General features: G+C 37.1%; 1 protein-coding gene across 8 annotated transcripts in view; it reads right to left on the reverse strand.

The window, feature by feature from the left end:
- Positions 1-1,863: 1,863 nt before the first annotated feature.
- The window catches only part of LOC144965943 (vitamin D3 receptor-like), a 334,906-nt gene continuing 321,524 nt past the window's right edge, over positions 1,864-15,245 (reverse strand). For 3 of the 8 annotated variants that reach the window (XM_078901828.1, XM_078901825.1, XM_078901826.1), the window contains 3 exons: positions 7,325-7,491; positions 4,828-4,857; positions 1,864-3,468 (listed from right to left, as the gene is read on the reverse strand). In XM_078901828.1, the coding sequence (XP_078757954.1) occupies positions 2,556-3,468; positions 4,828-4,857; positions 7,325-7,491 (1,110 nt within the window). In that variant the 3' untranslated portion in view covers positions 1,864-2,555. The remainder of the gene's footprint in view (positions 3,469-4,827; positions 4,858-7,324; positions 7,492-15,245) is intronic. The other 5 variants (XM_078901821.1, XM_078901822.1, XM_078901823.1 and 2 more) reach the window with 3 other exon arrangements.

Genomic DNA, 15,245 nt, shown 5'->3' on the forward strand with positions numbered 1-15,245 from the left:
TCTTTTGTTCATGTTGATGTTGTTATTGCCTGGATGTTTAATGTGTTGTTGCTTTTCGTAATTTCCAATCATGGAACAGACGACTGTGAGTAAATATTGGAAACTTTTTATGTATGGACGTGGAGAAGGGATTTAAATGATGTACATTTTTGATGACGATGATGATGAGGGAAGTAGAGGTGGGGGTGGTGTCAAAATTGTAATAGCACTGCTTTTGTTGTAGTAGTTGTTGTTGTAGAAGAAGTAGTAGTAGTAGTAGTAGTAGTAGTAGTAGTAGTAGTAGTAGTAGCAGTAGCAGTAGTAGTAGTAGTAGTAGTAGTAGTAGTAGTAGTAGTAGTATTGTAGTAATGATAGTAGAAGTAGTAGCAGCAGCAAGTCGTATAGATAAAAAGTAGTACTTCAAAGTAAACTATTTTGTTAAGGACGAAAACAAAGGGCAATGGTATAATATGGTGTATGGTGTATGAAAACAAAGATACAAGAATGGAATAAGGCCTTCTGTTATTTTGTGATATTCTCCATTATTTACAAGGAGATAGTGAATGTAGAGAGTGAGGGGAAGGGGTGGGGGATAGCAGGGGGATTAATTTAAGGCGTTATATTATCTTTTGAGTGCCCACTGTTAGTAACACAGAGATCACAATTAGTCACGGATGATTAATAGTACATATAGAATTGAAAGTAAATAATATAATGATGCGTTGGTACAGTGTTGTACTGACTTGTACTCAACGGATAAATAACACATGACAATAACAGATAGCCAAATGTCAAAGCCAGTAATAATAATAATAATAATAATAATAATAATAATAATAATAATAATAATAATAATAATATAATAATAATAATAATAATAATAATAATAATAATAATAATAATAATAATAATAATAATAATAATGTTGATGTTCCAACCGACCCTTTCCACACAGAGCTCCTGACGAGAGGACACACGAGCCCAGTCTCACCACAAATGTAGGTAAAGAGACATCATTATTTTTGTGTCTTTCCTTGCCCCTAATATTCAAGATCTGGGCCTTTTGCTTCAAATACTGGGCCTATGAGTTTCGGATACCGGACCGTTATTACTTGAATTGTATTTTTGTCGGTAGGGAAACAGAACACCATACATCCACAGTTGATGCAAAGAAAGAAAGAAAACGTTGAATTTTCGAAACCTTGTTGGTTCTCAATTTTGATGACTGGATGAATTGAAAAACGAAGCACGAGTTGATGTTTTCATAAAGAGCCATGTCAATATAATGCGCTCAAAACGCTTTACAGCGTTGAAAGTAGAGATTTTTTTTCTTCTGCACGGAATGGAAGATTGAAGCGATAAGGATGTTTTCTGTTGATCAGGAGTGGAATCCATTGGCGGCCATGGCAGACTGGCTCTGTTGGCAACCATCACAGAATGACTCCATTTGTGGCCCTCACAGAATGGCTCCATTGGTGGCCAGCACGGAATGGCTCCATTGACGCCAGCACAGAATGGCTCCGCTCCATTGACGATGATTTGTTTAGCTAAAATCAACTGTCTGTCGTTAGACGTGTAGATTGGGATGAGGCATCCCTTCCGCGGTGCCTTCTGAGTTCATCAAAGGCGCGTGAACAGGAAGTGTGAAGGAAGGCTTGCATCAAATGGATGAAATGAACAACAAGACGTTGACACAAATAGAATTGTCCAGATTCTAGGCGTCAACAATATGGCAAGATTGTGGTCACAAAAAATATATAAGAATAAAATAAACATCACAAAATAATTTCCCCCATAAAGTACACATGCTTTCGTTGGTAGCAACAGAACGGGATTTTTTTCATTTAAATTCAACTTTCTTAAATGTTACCGTTTTGTCTTCGAATTCATTAAAAAAAAACAAAAACGCCAGGGTTTCAAACAAGAAGCCGTGGATCTCCATTAATCCCCGTTATTGGTTTGTATTTAATTATATTCCACATTGTGGTCTTATGTCCATATGTCACATAAATATAAAAGTCAAACATTTTGAGATATACAGAAAATCAAAGGACAGAGGGGAAAAAAGGAAATGTATTTTAATTTGACATTTTATATTTTCAGTCGTAAGGACCAAAGTGAAACACGACCACAGCCCTCGAGGAAAGGAAAATGACGTGAGAGGAAGACCTAGTGCAACTTCGTGCATGTTGTGTTTGTGTGTATTTGGGGGATGGGGAGGGGGGGGGGGAGGAGGAGAGAGACGAAATGATGAGCTGTGTCTAAGAACGAATTACGTGGAGACAGTAGGGCTCAAGACATAGCGATATTGAATACGCGCCGCTCCTGAGAAGAAAATAAGCGGTGTTTGAGATAGTTGTACAAAAATGTGTCCAAACACAGAGAAATTGGAGGGAGACAGACAGACCCCGTGTCACAAATGGTTACTGTAAGAAACTACAGGAAAAACAAAGGACGATATTCAATTCTATTCGTGGGGATCAGGGAGATGAAGTCTGTGTGAATATGTGTGCTGCTACATCATGACGGTTGATTCTAGAATGGTACACAAAATACAAAAGGTCACACGAGTACTGTTAACAAATTGTCATGCTCTCCGGTTGGTCTGTTAAATCTTGGCAACTGCTGCTTTCCATCTTAGGGGAGTGGAGGTCAGTCTGGGATGGTTGGGGAGATGATTGTTGCGAACCTGACTGTTTCATTTTGTTTTTTTCAGGGTTCAAATCCAGCACTTCTTTCATGAGCGGCTGGATACCCTCTGGGTTGATCTTGAGCAAGACCTGGGAGTGCTCCTCGTTGAGGTTACGAATATCCGTCAACTTCATGAGCAGTTTTGGGTACATCCATCGTATAACGTGTGGTGGATGCTTTGACTCCAGGTACCGGAGTAACAACAGGGCGTAGCGCTCCTGCTCATCTGAGACGTAATGCTTGTCCGTGACATGAGGTCGGTCGGGGGAGTAGAGTGCGATCATGAGAAGTAGTATAAGCACGGTTTCATCCGCCTGGAGATCAAAAGTGAGGTTCTTGACGAATCTCATGTGCTCTTCAAACAAATCCAGACCAAATTTGAGTTGGTCGGTGGAGATGGCGTACTTCTCTTTGTCGTGGGGGTCCAAGAACTGCATTTTGTCCTTGTCGAAATTTATCACGGATCGGATAATGAGCAGCTCGATGCTGCCTCCCTTCAGTAGGCTGATCTGGTCCTGTTGGGAAAGAGCTTTGAACGACTTGATCTTCTTGGACATGTCAATAACACGTCGGACGCTGATCTCAGCAATGTTGACCAGCTCTGTCATGGTGGGGCCGTCACGGGAGATGTCCGACTCCACCACGATCTCCAGGCTTTGGTGATAGGCGGAGACCACCTCATTGATGCTGTGCTCCTCTTCGGGGTCCAACATTCTCAGACGTGGTGGTGTTGCTGTTGATGATGATGTGGTGATGTCCATGCTTTGCATCTTGGTGCGGTCTATGTCTCGGAATTTACTGGAAGGAAAAAACAGGACGGATACATTAATGTTTTATTTATTTTTTTAATACGACACATGGAGGTGAGGACATAGGAAGAAGTGGGGGATGAGGAGAAGCAAAAGTAGTAGTAGTAATTGTCATAGTAGTAGTAGTAGTAGTAGTAGTAGTAGTAGTAGTAGTAGTAGTAGTAGTAGTAGTAGTAGTAGTAGTAGTAGTAGTAGTAGTAGTAGTAAAATTAGAAACATTAAAGTTGCTTTTATTGAAAATACATTATTTGATTTTTTAAAAAATATTGGTTTTTTTCTCCACGGGAGAGGGAAGTGTTAAGGACCTGAGGCCGGGGGAAGGGAGGGACGGGTTGGAAGGATGGATAATTCACAAACGAGCAAGTATCGAACGTCTATCTAACCCTTCAAACTAGACTTAGTATTGAAAGTAAACCAATATATTTTTAAGATTACATGTCTCGTCCGTCACGCTTATCAAAATATATCAGATATTATCTTTGCCATTGACAATAATAATACACAACATCAACAACAACAAAAAATAACAAAACAAACAAATACACAGAACACTATGTGGTTGACTTCGTGAGACCGGTACTTCAATGGGATCTCAGGCACTAAACCCACTTGACGTTAGGAATTCTTGTCTTGGCCTTTGTCTATCCATTAGTAATTGGGTCTGAGCTCAATCTAGTGGGGTAATATCACAATTTGCGAGAGACCAGCGTCTATCCAAAGAGTAGCAAACAAAGGTCCTGATCACTACAGGAACCGAACACCCGGACATTTGATGCATTAAATATTGACAACGGCAACACCGAGTCTGAACTAACGAAATGGGGACAGCATGGAAGGACGGGAGTGGAGAGGGCAGCTCAAAAATCGTCTCCGGTGGAGGAGCGTCATTGATGCCTCCTAAAGGCGTGAAAAACCTTAGTAAGTAATTGTTAACATAATAAACGCCAACACAGTCGCGCTCTGAAATAAGACATTATCGAAAAATAATTTGGTCAGAAAACTCGTCCTTCAAATATCGATTGATTTAAATTCTCACCAACTTGGCAAAAACTACCAAACTTGGAAATATAGAAGTCCGAAATTTGAGGGTTTTTTTTTGTTTGTTTTTTTTTTTTTTTTGTTTGTTTTTTTTCATTATTATTTTGTTTCTTTCATTTTGATTTTATTTTTTTTTTTTTGGGGGGGGGGGGGGGGGGGGGGGGGGGGGGCAGGAGAGATGAGTGTCATTTTAATCGATTGATGACGGACGATGATGTTACCTCCAAAATTTAAAAAACCAAAACAAAACAACGTATTTTATTTCAGAGTACGTCAGAATACATGTGAATAGTAATAAATGAAACCTCACCATATCTGATGTTTTTCAGCTGCTCGTTGACTGATGATGAATGAGGGAAGGAGAGAGACAGAGGGAGAAAGGAAAAAGAATATCTGGTTAATTATTAGTTATAACAAACAAAATATTATATTTATATGTCATTATCAAGCATTAGAATTGACATTGGCATTAATGTGTTTAATTACTTTAACTTAAATAGCGAAAAAAAAAATAAAACTAAAATTAAATAAAACAACAAAATACAAAACAAAAAGAAAAAGAAACAATAAAAAACAAACAAAACAAATACCAAAGCAAACAAACAAGCCGCCGCCGCCCCCCCTCCCTGCCCAAAAACAAACAAACAAACAACGTCCCCCCTCCCTGCCCAAAAACAAACAAACAAACAACAACAAAACCAAACCAAAATAACCCCAATAAAAACAAACAAAAAAAATCATAAAAAAACAAAAACAATAATAGACCTTAAGCAAAGTATTAAAAAAAACAACAAACAAAAAAAAAACCTCCAAAACAAACAAAAACAAAAACAACCAAAAAAGCTCCATAACTAGCCATTAATAGCCCATCGAGTCAATCTGATATGATGTCGGATTGGGCAAGGTCAAGAAAGTTGAGTTTTGAGTCCAAATCATGTTGATGGAATAGGAATAAAAAAAAAACGTTCAAGTTTAAATGAAGTCACTCTCTTCTCAACGAAGGACTAGATTTGAATTCAAATCTTACACGTTTTTGCTTATCGTTCAATTTTAACCATCAGGCCGACGTGAACTTAATTGCAGGTCTGATAACCCAAATGGTTATGGTTTTGTTATTGATGTAGTGGAAATACTCTTAGGACCGAGGCAAAATACTGTCCAATACAACAGTATTAAATCAATGTTAAATCAAGCTCATAATGGCGTTCGGTAATCAGACCTCAAAATATGAGCACCTAGCCCCGACATCATACCGTTTTGAGACGATTGTTCATATTTTGTGACAAAGCAGAGGGGGTAAATAAATAAATAAATCAATCAATAAACAAGCGATTTAGTTTATGACCAGGGCAACCATTTATTGATGTTTGGACGTAAAACAGTAAAAAAAAAAAAAAAAGAAGGTTAATTCATCATTAACGTTTTGACCCTTTGTTACTGGCTGAAGAAGGGTTTTGAGTCCGAAACGTTCTGTGTACAGTAATTTGTTCTTTTAATTCATGTTTTATTCAAAGCTGACATCGACTTATTTTTACAGTCCACAGCTTCTAGCAGCTTAACTTCTACTTGGAAATTTGGACCAAAAGTTTGCAATTATTGGAGGAGGAAATGGGTAGATAATTCTAAATAAAACTCCAAATAAACGTAATTTAAAATAAGCCCGTGAGTTAGGCCAGGTTTAGTTATAAGTAAAATGGCTTAAAATGCGACAAACAAAGGCGAGTTATGATGTACTTAATTCATAACAGTAGGCAAGGGATCTTGGTTTTAGTGTATTGTTATTGTTATTGGTAGCAGCAGCCAATGCTGTGAGGAAAGCGTGAAATCAATATTTTGTTGTACTCCGAAAGGAAGACAAAAACATGTATTAAAAACTTTGGCCTGAAAATTCATCCTTCAAATAATATCGATCGATTAAAAAACTCTTGACAAAAAACTCTCAAACTCGGAACTTCGCGAAGTCGTCAAGGAACTTCCAAGGTTAAAGATTTTTGTTTTTTGTTTTGCCAAGATGAGGGTTAAGTTATTCGGAGGAGTCATTTTCTCGTCAAAGTTTAAATGTGCTTTTTTTTTTTCTTTTTTTTTTTTTAAAAGAGTAGTACGGCAGTAATAGCCGTACTGAATAATGGAAAATGACCGATGTTTTAATTCACTCAAAATGAGTCTAGTTGAAGACAAATTAATGGACTTTTTAAAAAAATGTTCTAAAAGTATTTATTAATAAATATAACATTTTCTAATAAGAATTTCAATATGGAAATTCTTAACGCCTGTTTACTTTTTTTAAAAGCAATCTTAGTCTTTTCTTTTTACTTTCTTTCTATTTAAAAAATAAAATTAATTTCCTATCATTCGATCAAGTATTTTTGTTCCACTGCGTTTATTCATTGTCAACCTATCTTTCTTAATAATCCTACTTTTTTTGTCTGTATTTAATTTATACTCACAAAATCCATCATTTTATTTGATTTAAATGTCCTTATTATATTATTCGCTTTTATTTTTCATTCTGTTTTATTTACGTTTTGTTTAGCCTAATGTAAGAAGCATTAATAACAATTTATGCTTTGAAAAAAAAACCACAAAAAAAAAAACAAACAAAAAACAAAACTTAATGTGACCCATGCGCAGATACGAGATTTAATGGGATATAAAGATTGAAGCAAATTAAAACAGTAGGGAGTTATTGATTGGCCGAGACCGCTGGCTGAATACGTAACAATGAATTCAAGAAAAAATAAATAACAACAAGGAAATGGAGAGGAAATTATTCCTGATATTTTATGATGGATGAAAAAGCTTCCTACCGATTTTCTTCGATTCTCTGCCGTTTCCTCATCTTTTCCTCGTCCGTCAGGATATACTCTTTGCGCATGCCGATTTCAAAACACTTCCGTAACCGACAACGCTTGCAGAACCTCCTGTTTGACACGTCCATCTTGCATTTCTCCTCGTATGGACATTTGAAATATTCCTGTAGAATGGAGACAGAAAGAGAACATTTAGTCAGAAAGGCATTTGAAATTGGTTTCAAACAGTATGAAACTCGCAAATGGGAAATTTGTCTCGATGGTTTATTCCAAGGGAGGACTAGAAAAACCCAGTCCGTAACTCTCGGGTGTCAAATGAGTACATGGCACGTTACAGAGTTGTGTCTGACATTAAGAAATATTATAAGAAAGTTCTATAACTTAGATGTTACTGTTGGCATTGGAGCTCTTTTAAAACGCTTTCAGCACATTTAGAGGTTATTGCGATGTATGCAATTTGGATCGACAACAACAAAAGTGCAGAGTTCCTTTTGTTCAATGGGAGGGATCTATATTCAGGTTTGCATCCAAGTCAACATACTCATGGGTCAGCTGAACAAAATGACTCTTGTGATTTTGGATATTTCGAAACCTATAAACTTTTTAAAAAATACATCATTATTAAGGTCATATTGACCAATGACTAGAGTCGATAAAACATATACAGATCAACCTCATTCGTGAACAAAAGGATCTCTGTACTTAAAAGATGCGATGAAAATACGTAATATGTATAGATTATTTGGAAAGTGTGGTGACGAAACACGGAGGTAATGTTTATTGGTAATGTGTAATAATATGGTTACATAGTTATTATCATTGAGATTAGGTACTCTACAACCTTATTCTGCCATCCTTGACTGCCCGGTGTCGTGTCGTGTTTGTGTGTGAATGTATGTTTGTGACTGTGTGTTTGTGTGTGTGTGTATGATTGTCATCGTGGTCCTCGTCATCCATGACTGGATATGGTGTAAGCTATGATGAATGTCTTCACACCCCACGGCTATCACCAGGCGCTTAACTGTCGCACTCTGAAAGAACACGTATTAAAAAAAATTGGATAAAAAAAAATCATCCTTCAAATATTGATCGACTAAAATGACCCTCATCTTGGCAAAAACTTTCTTCCTTGAAGTCCCAGGTTTGATTGTCTTTGCCAAGATGAGGGTATTTTCATCGATAGATTTCTAATCTAAAGGATGAGATTTCTGGACAAAATTTTAAATACGAATTTGTTTGTTTCTTCAGAGTACGCAGCTTAGGGGCCCTGGTTGACCCATCCATCCATCCATCTTTCCATTTATCTATCCCCCCCCCCCCCCCCCTCCCCCGTCCAACCGCCCGGGCCGTCCACATCCCAGTGTGTCGTTATATTCCATTCCCCAATGGTGTGATTTATCTGTCTCCTTCGTGGAATGTGTCGTTACATTGGGTTACATCTTGCACCCTGTGAACTTTGGGCATTACAGTTAAAAAAGGGGTGACCGTTATTATTATTATTATTATTATTATTATTATTATTATTATTATTATTATTATTATTATTATTATTATATTATTATTGATTTTGTTGTTGTTGTTGTTGTTGTTGTTGTTGTTGTTAAAGAAGAAGAAGAAGAAGAAGAAGAAGAAGAAGAAGAAGAAGAAGAAGAAGAAGAAGAAGAAGAAGAAGAAGAAGAAGAAGAAGAAGAAGAAGAAGAAGAAGAAGAAGAAGAAGAAGAAGAAGAAGAAGAAGAAGAAGAAGAAGAAGAAGAAGAAGAGGAGGAGCAGGAGGAGGAGTCTGTGGAAGAAACGATTCGACCAATCGAAATTTCTATCCATCCGAGGATTGTGTTGGCTGTTCATTTCTTCTTGCTCTTCAAGCCACCAAAAATTCCAACACACCAAAAAAATACGATTTTTATATTCGAAGATCTGAGTGATCTGCGCTGCTAGTTGCTGGTTGGGTTAGAGACATGATAATGACGTCAGCCTTTTTTTCGGGAGAGCGGAGAGGTGAAAGGGTCTCCAAAGAGACTTGGAAACAAACATTGGCAGGCCTTCGAAACCCCCCCCCCCCCCCCCCCCCCCCCCCCCCCCCCCCAAAAAAAAAAAAAACAAAAAAACAAAAAAAAAAAAAAAAAACCCAAAAAGGATAACAGCCACGGGTCAAAAGTTATAAACAGTTACAAAACTTTTTTTAAAGAATGGAGCGAGGGACGGGGGTGGGGAGTAGGAGGGGTGACGTTTTGATCCCTGAATCTACAAACAAGACCAGGTTTATTCTTTGTTGACGGTAGCCGTGCCAAGGGAACGTGGTCAAGGTTATCCAGAAATCCATAATAAATACGCCCAAGGAGGGTCTCTCTCTCCAGTACTTTGTTGTCTGTCTCATCCCTTGTCTGGTGTCTTCCTATCCCCAACCAAAGGGAAATCCCCTGGCAGAGAGAATAAATCCACGGCTTGTCGTTATTTCAATCAAATTTGTCAACGGTTCATTTTTACAGTCTTAACTCACTCAATCCTAGTGATTTTTTGCTACTTTTCAAAATTGGAAAAATGTATTGAAAATGAGCATCTACATATATATAGTTTTATTGAACTACCATTAACATGCAAAAATTATAAAACATTAGCATCGATACTTCGCCTATAATTTGTCTAATAAAAATGTAATAAACAGCGATGGGGTAAAAGTAACCCGGGTAAACTACGGATACAGTCGGTGTTAGGGTTGAGTGAGTTAAGTCTGGTATACACTCAAACAAAAAGAAAAGTGTTGATTCAGACTATTTTCCCTGCATTCCAAATGGCACCAAATTCAAACATGAACGAACCGTCGGTATTTTGTCATCACGAATGAAGATTAATTATGATGTTTTGTATGAATGATGGATTGAATGTATTGAATACTGATGGAACACGTGTACAGATAGCTATCTCTCTCTCTCTCTCTCTCTCTCTCTCTCTCTCTCTCTCTCTCTCTCTCTCTCTCTGTGTGTGTGTGTGTGTGTGTGTGTGTGTGTGTGTGTATGTGTAAGAGTGGGTTGCTTCAAGAGTGTGTCTGTCCTACCAAGAATCCATTGGCATCCAAGAAACATACATCACATCACTGAGATCACTTTCGAACACACACACACACACACACACACACACACACACACACACACACACACACAAACAACAAAACAACCCCCCCCCCCCTCGCAAAACCAAATAAAAAGAAAAAAACAACCCCAAAAACAAACAAACAAACAAACAAACAAAACCAAACCAAAAAAACAATTAAACAAAACATAAACAGTAGCTCCGACGGGCGCTGTTTATGCGTTGAAAAGTCGACTGATTGTAAAATTTATGGGAGGTCAGTTTTATTCTGATGTTGAACAAACACCTAGTTGTTGAAATAAACTTATAACGTAAGCAGTAGAAAATTAACAGAAGCTTTCCCTGTTTAAAGATAAAAAAGCAAGTACTAGACAAAAAAAAATTTAAAAAGTATTTCTACACGGCATAACTATGGCCATGTCCAGGAATGTGATAGATGTGATGAGGCGTGGATCTGAGATGAATATCCCACGGATACAAGATTCAATTAAATGGAAATGGGTAGTATGATCGTCAAATTCCATTTGTTTTATTCTGGCAGTCAGAATAAATAATATTGATTACATGGGGCAAACACACCGGTGCGGTGGTGAACTTTATTACCAACGTCAAGATTTAACTACGGGGAATATAAAAGGGAGATAACTCCCTAAATACAATTACAATTAAATGATGATGGTGATGATGATGATGATGATGATGATGATGATGATGATGATGATGATGATGATGAAGACGACGACGATGATGATAATGATAAAAATGATACAATATTCAATTTAAATACTTTTAGTATTGGTGCAGAAATAAACTGCCCTCAATGTAATTATCTTGTTGAATTGGAAATGATGGATAAACCCATAAATGAGAATGTTCCTGAAGACCTCCGTCTGTCACCAAGGGGGAGAGGAGAAGGGGGGGGGGGGGGGGGGGTGGAAAGGGGATAAAGAGGGAAAAGGGGAATGGGGAGACGCTTTCAACTCAACATGTAACGAGACAGATAAGATGATCCGTTTTCGCTTCTTTAATTACTCTCTCTCTCTCTCTCTCTCTCTCTCTCTCTCTCTCTCTCTCTCTCTCTCTTCTATATATATATATATATATATATATATATATATATATATATATATATATATATATATATATACGTGAAATTCAATTAGCTCTTCTGTCGTACTCTGGGAATACTCGTATTTAAAATTTTGGCCAAAAACCTCGTCTTTCAAATATCAATATCAATCGATTAAAATGACCCCAATCTCGTCAAAAACTCTCAAACCTGGGACTTTGCTGCGTCAGTCTTGAAGAGAACATCTGAGAGATCTTTCCAAGACGAGAGCGAGTCGTTTTAATCGATCAATATATTATTTGAAGGACGAGTTTTCTGGCTAAAATTTTGAAAATGTGTTTATTTTTTAAATGTCAAAGTACGTCAGTGTTGATGACGACAGCAGCAGCAGGTTGTGTTGTAATTGAGTGCAATGAAGAATAAGAGGATTATGGCAGAAACTATAAAAGACATGGGATAAACACACGGTCTAGGAGGAGAATTAAGATTTCATTAAGGTAATTATTATCATTGTTCTCTGTCTCTCCATCTACACACAAACACACACACACACACACATACACAAACAACACACACAGAAGCATTGTACTCGATTCACATCCCAAGCAAGTGAAGATTACAATCTTTGTAATAGGCCAGGCTACTTGTTAATCAAAATCATTTCAATAATTGATATTCAATGGAAGTATCGACTCCAATCATAATTACGATACCCGATTTCAATCACAATTTCGATATCCAAATTAACCAGTTCAATTGAGAATACAACAAAACAAGAAAAGAAAAAAAAATAATGCTGTCGTGTGCGGTTAAGTGCATTGATGAAATAATAATAATAATAATAATAACAATAAAAATATGCAACAGAACAAACAAGCAACAATCTAAAAACTGGCGTTTGTCTCAATGGGTAATTTGAGCTGGAACAATGAGAGTTACTTCGCGCTGCCGTACTCGCCGAGACCAACCCCCCCCCCCCCCACACACACACACGCACACACACATAAAAATAATACATTTTCATATATTTCGGCCAGAAAACTCGTCCTTTAATATCGATCGATTAAAATGACCCTCACCATGTCAAAAACTCTTAAGCTCCGGACTTCAATGAAGTCTTGAAGAAAATCCCACGTTTGAGAATTTTTGACCAGATTAGGGTCAGTTTAATTGGTCGATATAAGAAAGACAAGTTTTCTGACCAAATTTATAAAATGTTTCTTTTCTTTTTTTTTTTTTCTTTCAGAGTACGGCAGTGTGACATTTTGGATATTTTTTGTTGATAAAACCGCAATTATCATTGGAACACGACCTCAAATTCCATTTTTTTAGAGAGAGAGAGAGAGAGAGAGAGAGAGAGAGAGAGAGAGAGAGAGAGAGAGAGATAATGAGAGAGAGAGAGAGAGAGAGAGAGAGAGAGAGAGAGAGAGAGAGAGAGAGGAGGAGTGGAACCAGATATCCAAAATATAATGTATAATGTAATGCGCATTTGACTGACCCCTCTGCTGTTGTGCAACTCTATAGAACATACGGTATGAATAGTATATAAAATAGGAAAATAAGGAACGGAGACAACCAAGGCCTTCTATAGCTACCTATATAGAAGGCCTTGAGACAACCCAACAATAGCTTGGAGGACAAAATTAGCTTTTGCTGTTTCTGCCGACACCGAGAGATACTGATCAAATAGAAAAATGTCTTCAATGTAATCATCTGTGACATGCTATTAAAATACAATAATATTGTCTTGAATTTTTAAACAACCCCGCCCCCCTTTCGGTCACAGCAACAAAAAGAACCGCGCAGACAAAAATCAATGAACCAGGACCAATGGGGAAAGGGAACAGCTTATAACTTTAAATTCTTTAGAGATAAATAACAATAATAATAATAAAAAAAAATACAATAACTTAAAGCGTCACCCAGCTTGGAGTCAGGCGACACTTTAATCTCTCCTCTAATTGTTGTTGTAAATAACACGTCATCGTCATCGTGGGGAAAATAATTATTGCTACAGATAGGATGAGGAGGGGTCGAGTTTCAACAATGGCAAAGTGACACCCAGTTGGAAAATGAGTTGATATTCTATTTTTCAATCTATTGGGCACACATTGGAATCAACAGGGAAACGCTGAACTTCCAAAACACTCAAGGTATTGTTCTGTATCGCAAAGAAGACAGATAGTTTCCTCTTTCAATCACTAAATTTATGACAAAGAATGGCGACTTTTTCTTCTTCTGAACGATCAAAACCAAAATAAACATTTAAAGTGACCTTCAAGATATTCAATTTCGACAAAATATAAATATGACTGTAAACTACATCAAATCAACTTTTTGAAGCAAACATCTGGTTCTGTATTTTATTTGTTTTACTGTAAATATGTGAAATGATGATGTATTCAAATAGTAAATCCATTGTTTTCCAAAGTCTGGTATTTCTCTTAAAAATTGAATATTTGTACGACTTGACACCCCGGAGTTGAAGCGGTCCAAGGTTGAAAATTTCATTTTTGCTCGACCAGTTGATTCAGACGGTCTGTCCGCCAGATCAATCGTAACAATAATAAATAAATAAATAAATAAATAAATAAATAAATAAATAAATAAATAAATAAATAAAAGAATAAATAAATAAATAAGAATATATATTGAGCATTTCCACGACTTTACCACGTTCAATATGCACAAGTTTCCTTTTTACTTTCTGTTTTGTCTGCCAGTGTTTCATAGACACCTTTTCATATTTATTTTGTCCCTGGCTGCTAAATAAATAGCATTACTCACCATCGACTCGACAATATATTATCCACACATCTGCTCACAGCTTGATAAGACATGCGCACACATTCATTATTGTGCAATGTTGCATCCTAAGCCTATCTAAAAAAGGAAATGAAAGCGAGCTGTTCCATTTCGAGGTACAATCGGATTAGGTACCCATCCACCCGGCACCACCTCCATCCCCTCTCAATGTGCCCACCTGATTGGAAATTCTCTCTCCCCCCCCCCCCCCCCCCTGCCCCCAATAAATACATTTTCCATTTGCCGATACACTCGGGACAGTATAATTAAGTAACTTACTTTTCGCTCGATTAGTGTAACTATCTTAATCAAATCAGAAATGTTTATATTTAAATGAACTTACTCCACTGCTCAAACAAGCCAACTGCTCTAATCCATTCTGAGAGAGAGAGAGAGAGAGAGAGAGAGAGAGAGAGAGAGAGAGAGAGAGAGGGAGAAAGAGAGATAGAGAAAGACAAAGAGAGATTAGAGAAAGAGATACAAAGAGAGAGTAGAGAAAGAGAGAGACATAGATGGATGGATGGATAGATAGGTAGATAGATAGCGGCTATGAAAGCAGTCTAGGACAGTCTCTAAATCAATTGTGCTCATCTTGTTCATATTAAATTGGGACCAAAAAAAAATTACTTTTAAACCAGTATTTTTTTTTTAATAGAAAGGAAAATGATGGAGCCAGTTTTGGATGTCAGGTTGTGTAGAACGGCTGCTCTATTGTGTTATGGCGGTATTGCTGGGTCCTGTTGGTGACCGCAAGATGATGTGTGGAGAATGCCACCAATTTAACACAGGTATTAATGAATTAATTCACTTCAAACATTTAATGCGTTTACAAGTGTATTGTTGTTATAAGGGCAGTGTCAACTATTTTTTAAAAAACTGGGCTATAAATAGATTTATCACTGTTAGTGGCTTTTAAAAAGGTCCATGGGGTTTTTAATCAAACGTTTTATGAAGGAA

The sequence above is a fragment of the Berghia stephanieae genome, chromosome 2 (genome assembly GCF_034508935.2).
Source record: "Berghia stephanieae isolate SIO BIC M18660-M18661 chromosome 2, UCSD_Bste_1.3, whole genome shotgun sequence".
NCBI lineage: Eukaryota > Metazoa > Mollusca > Gastropoda > Nudibranchia > Aeolidiidae > Berghia > Berghia stephanieae.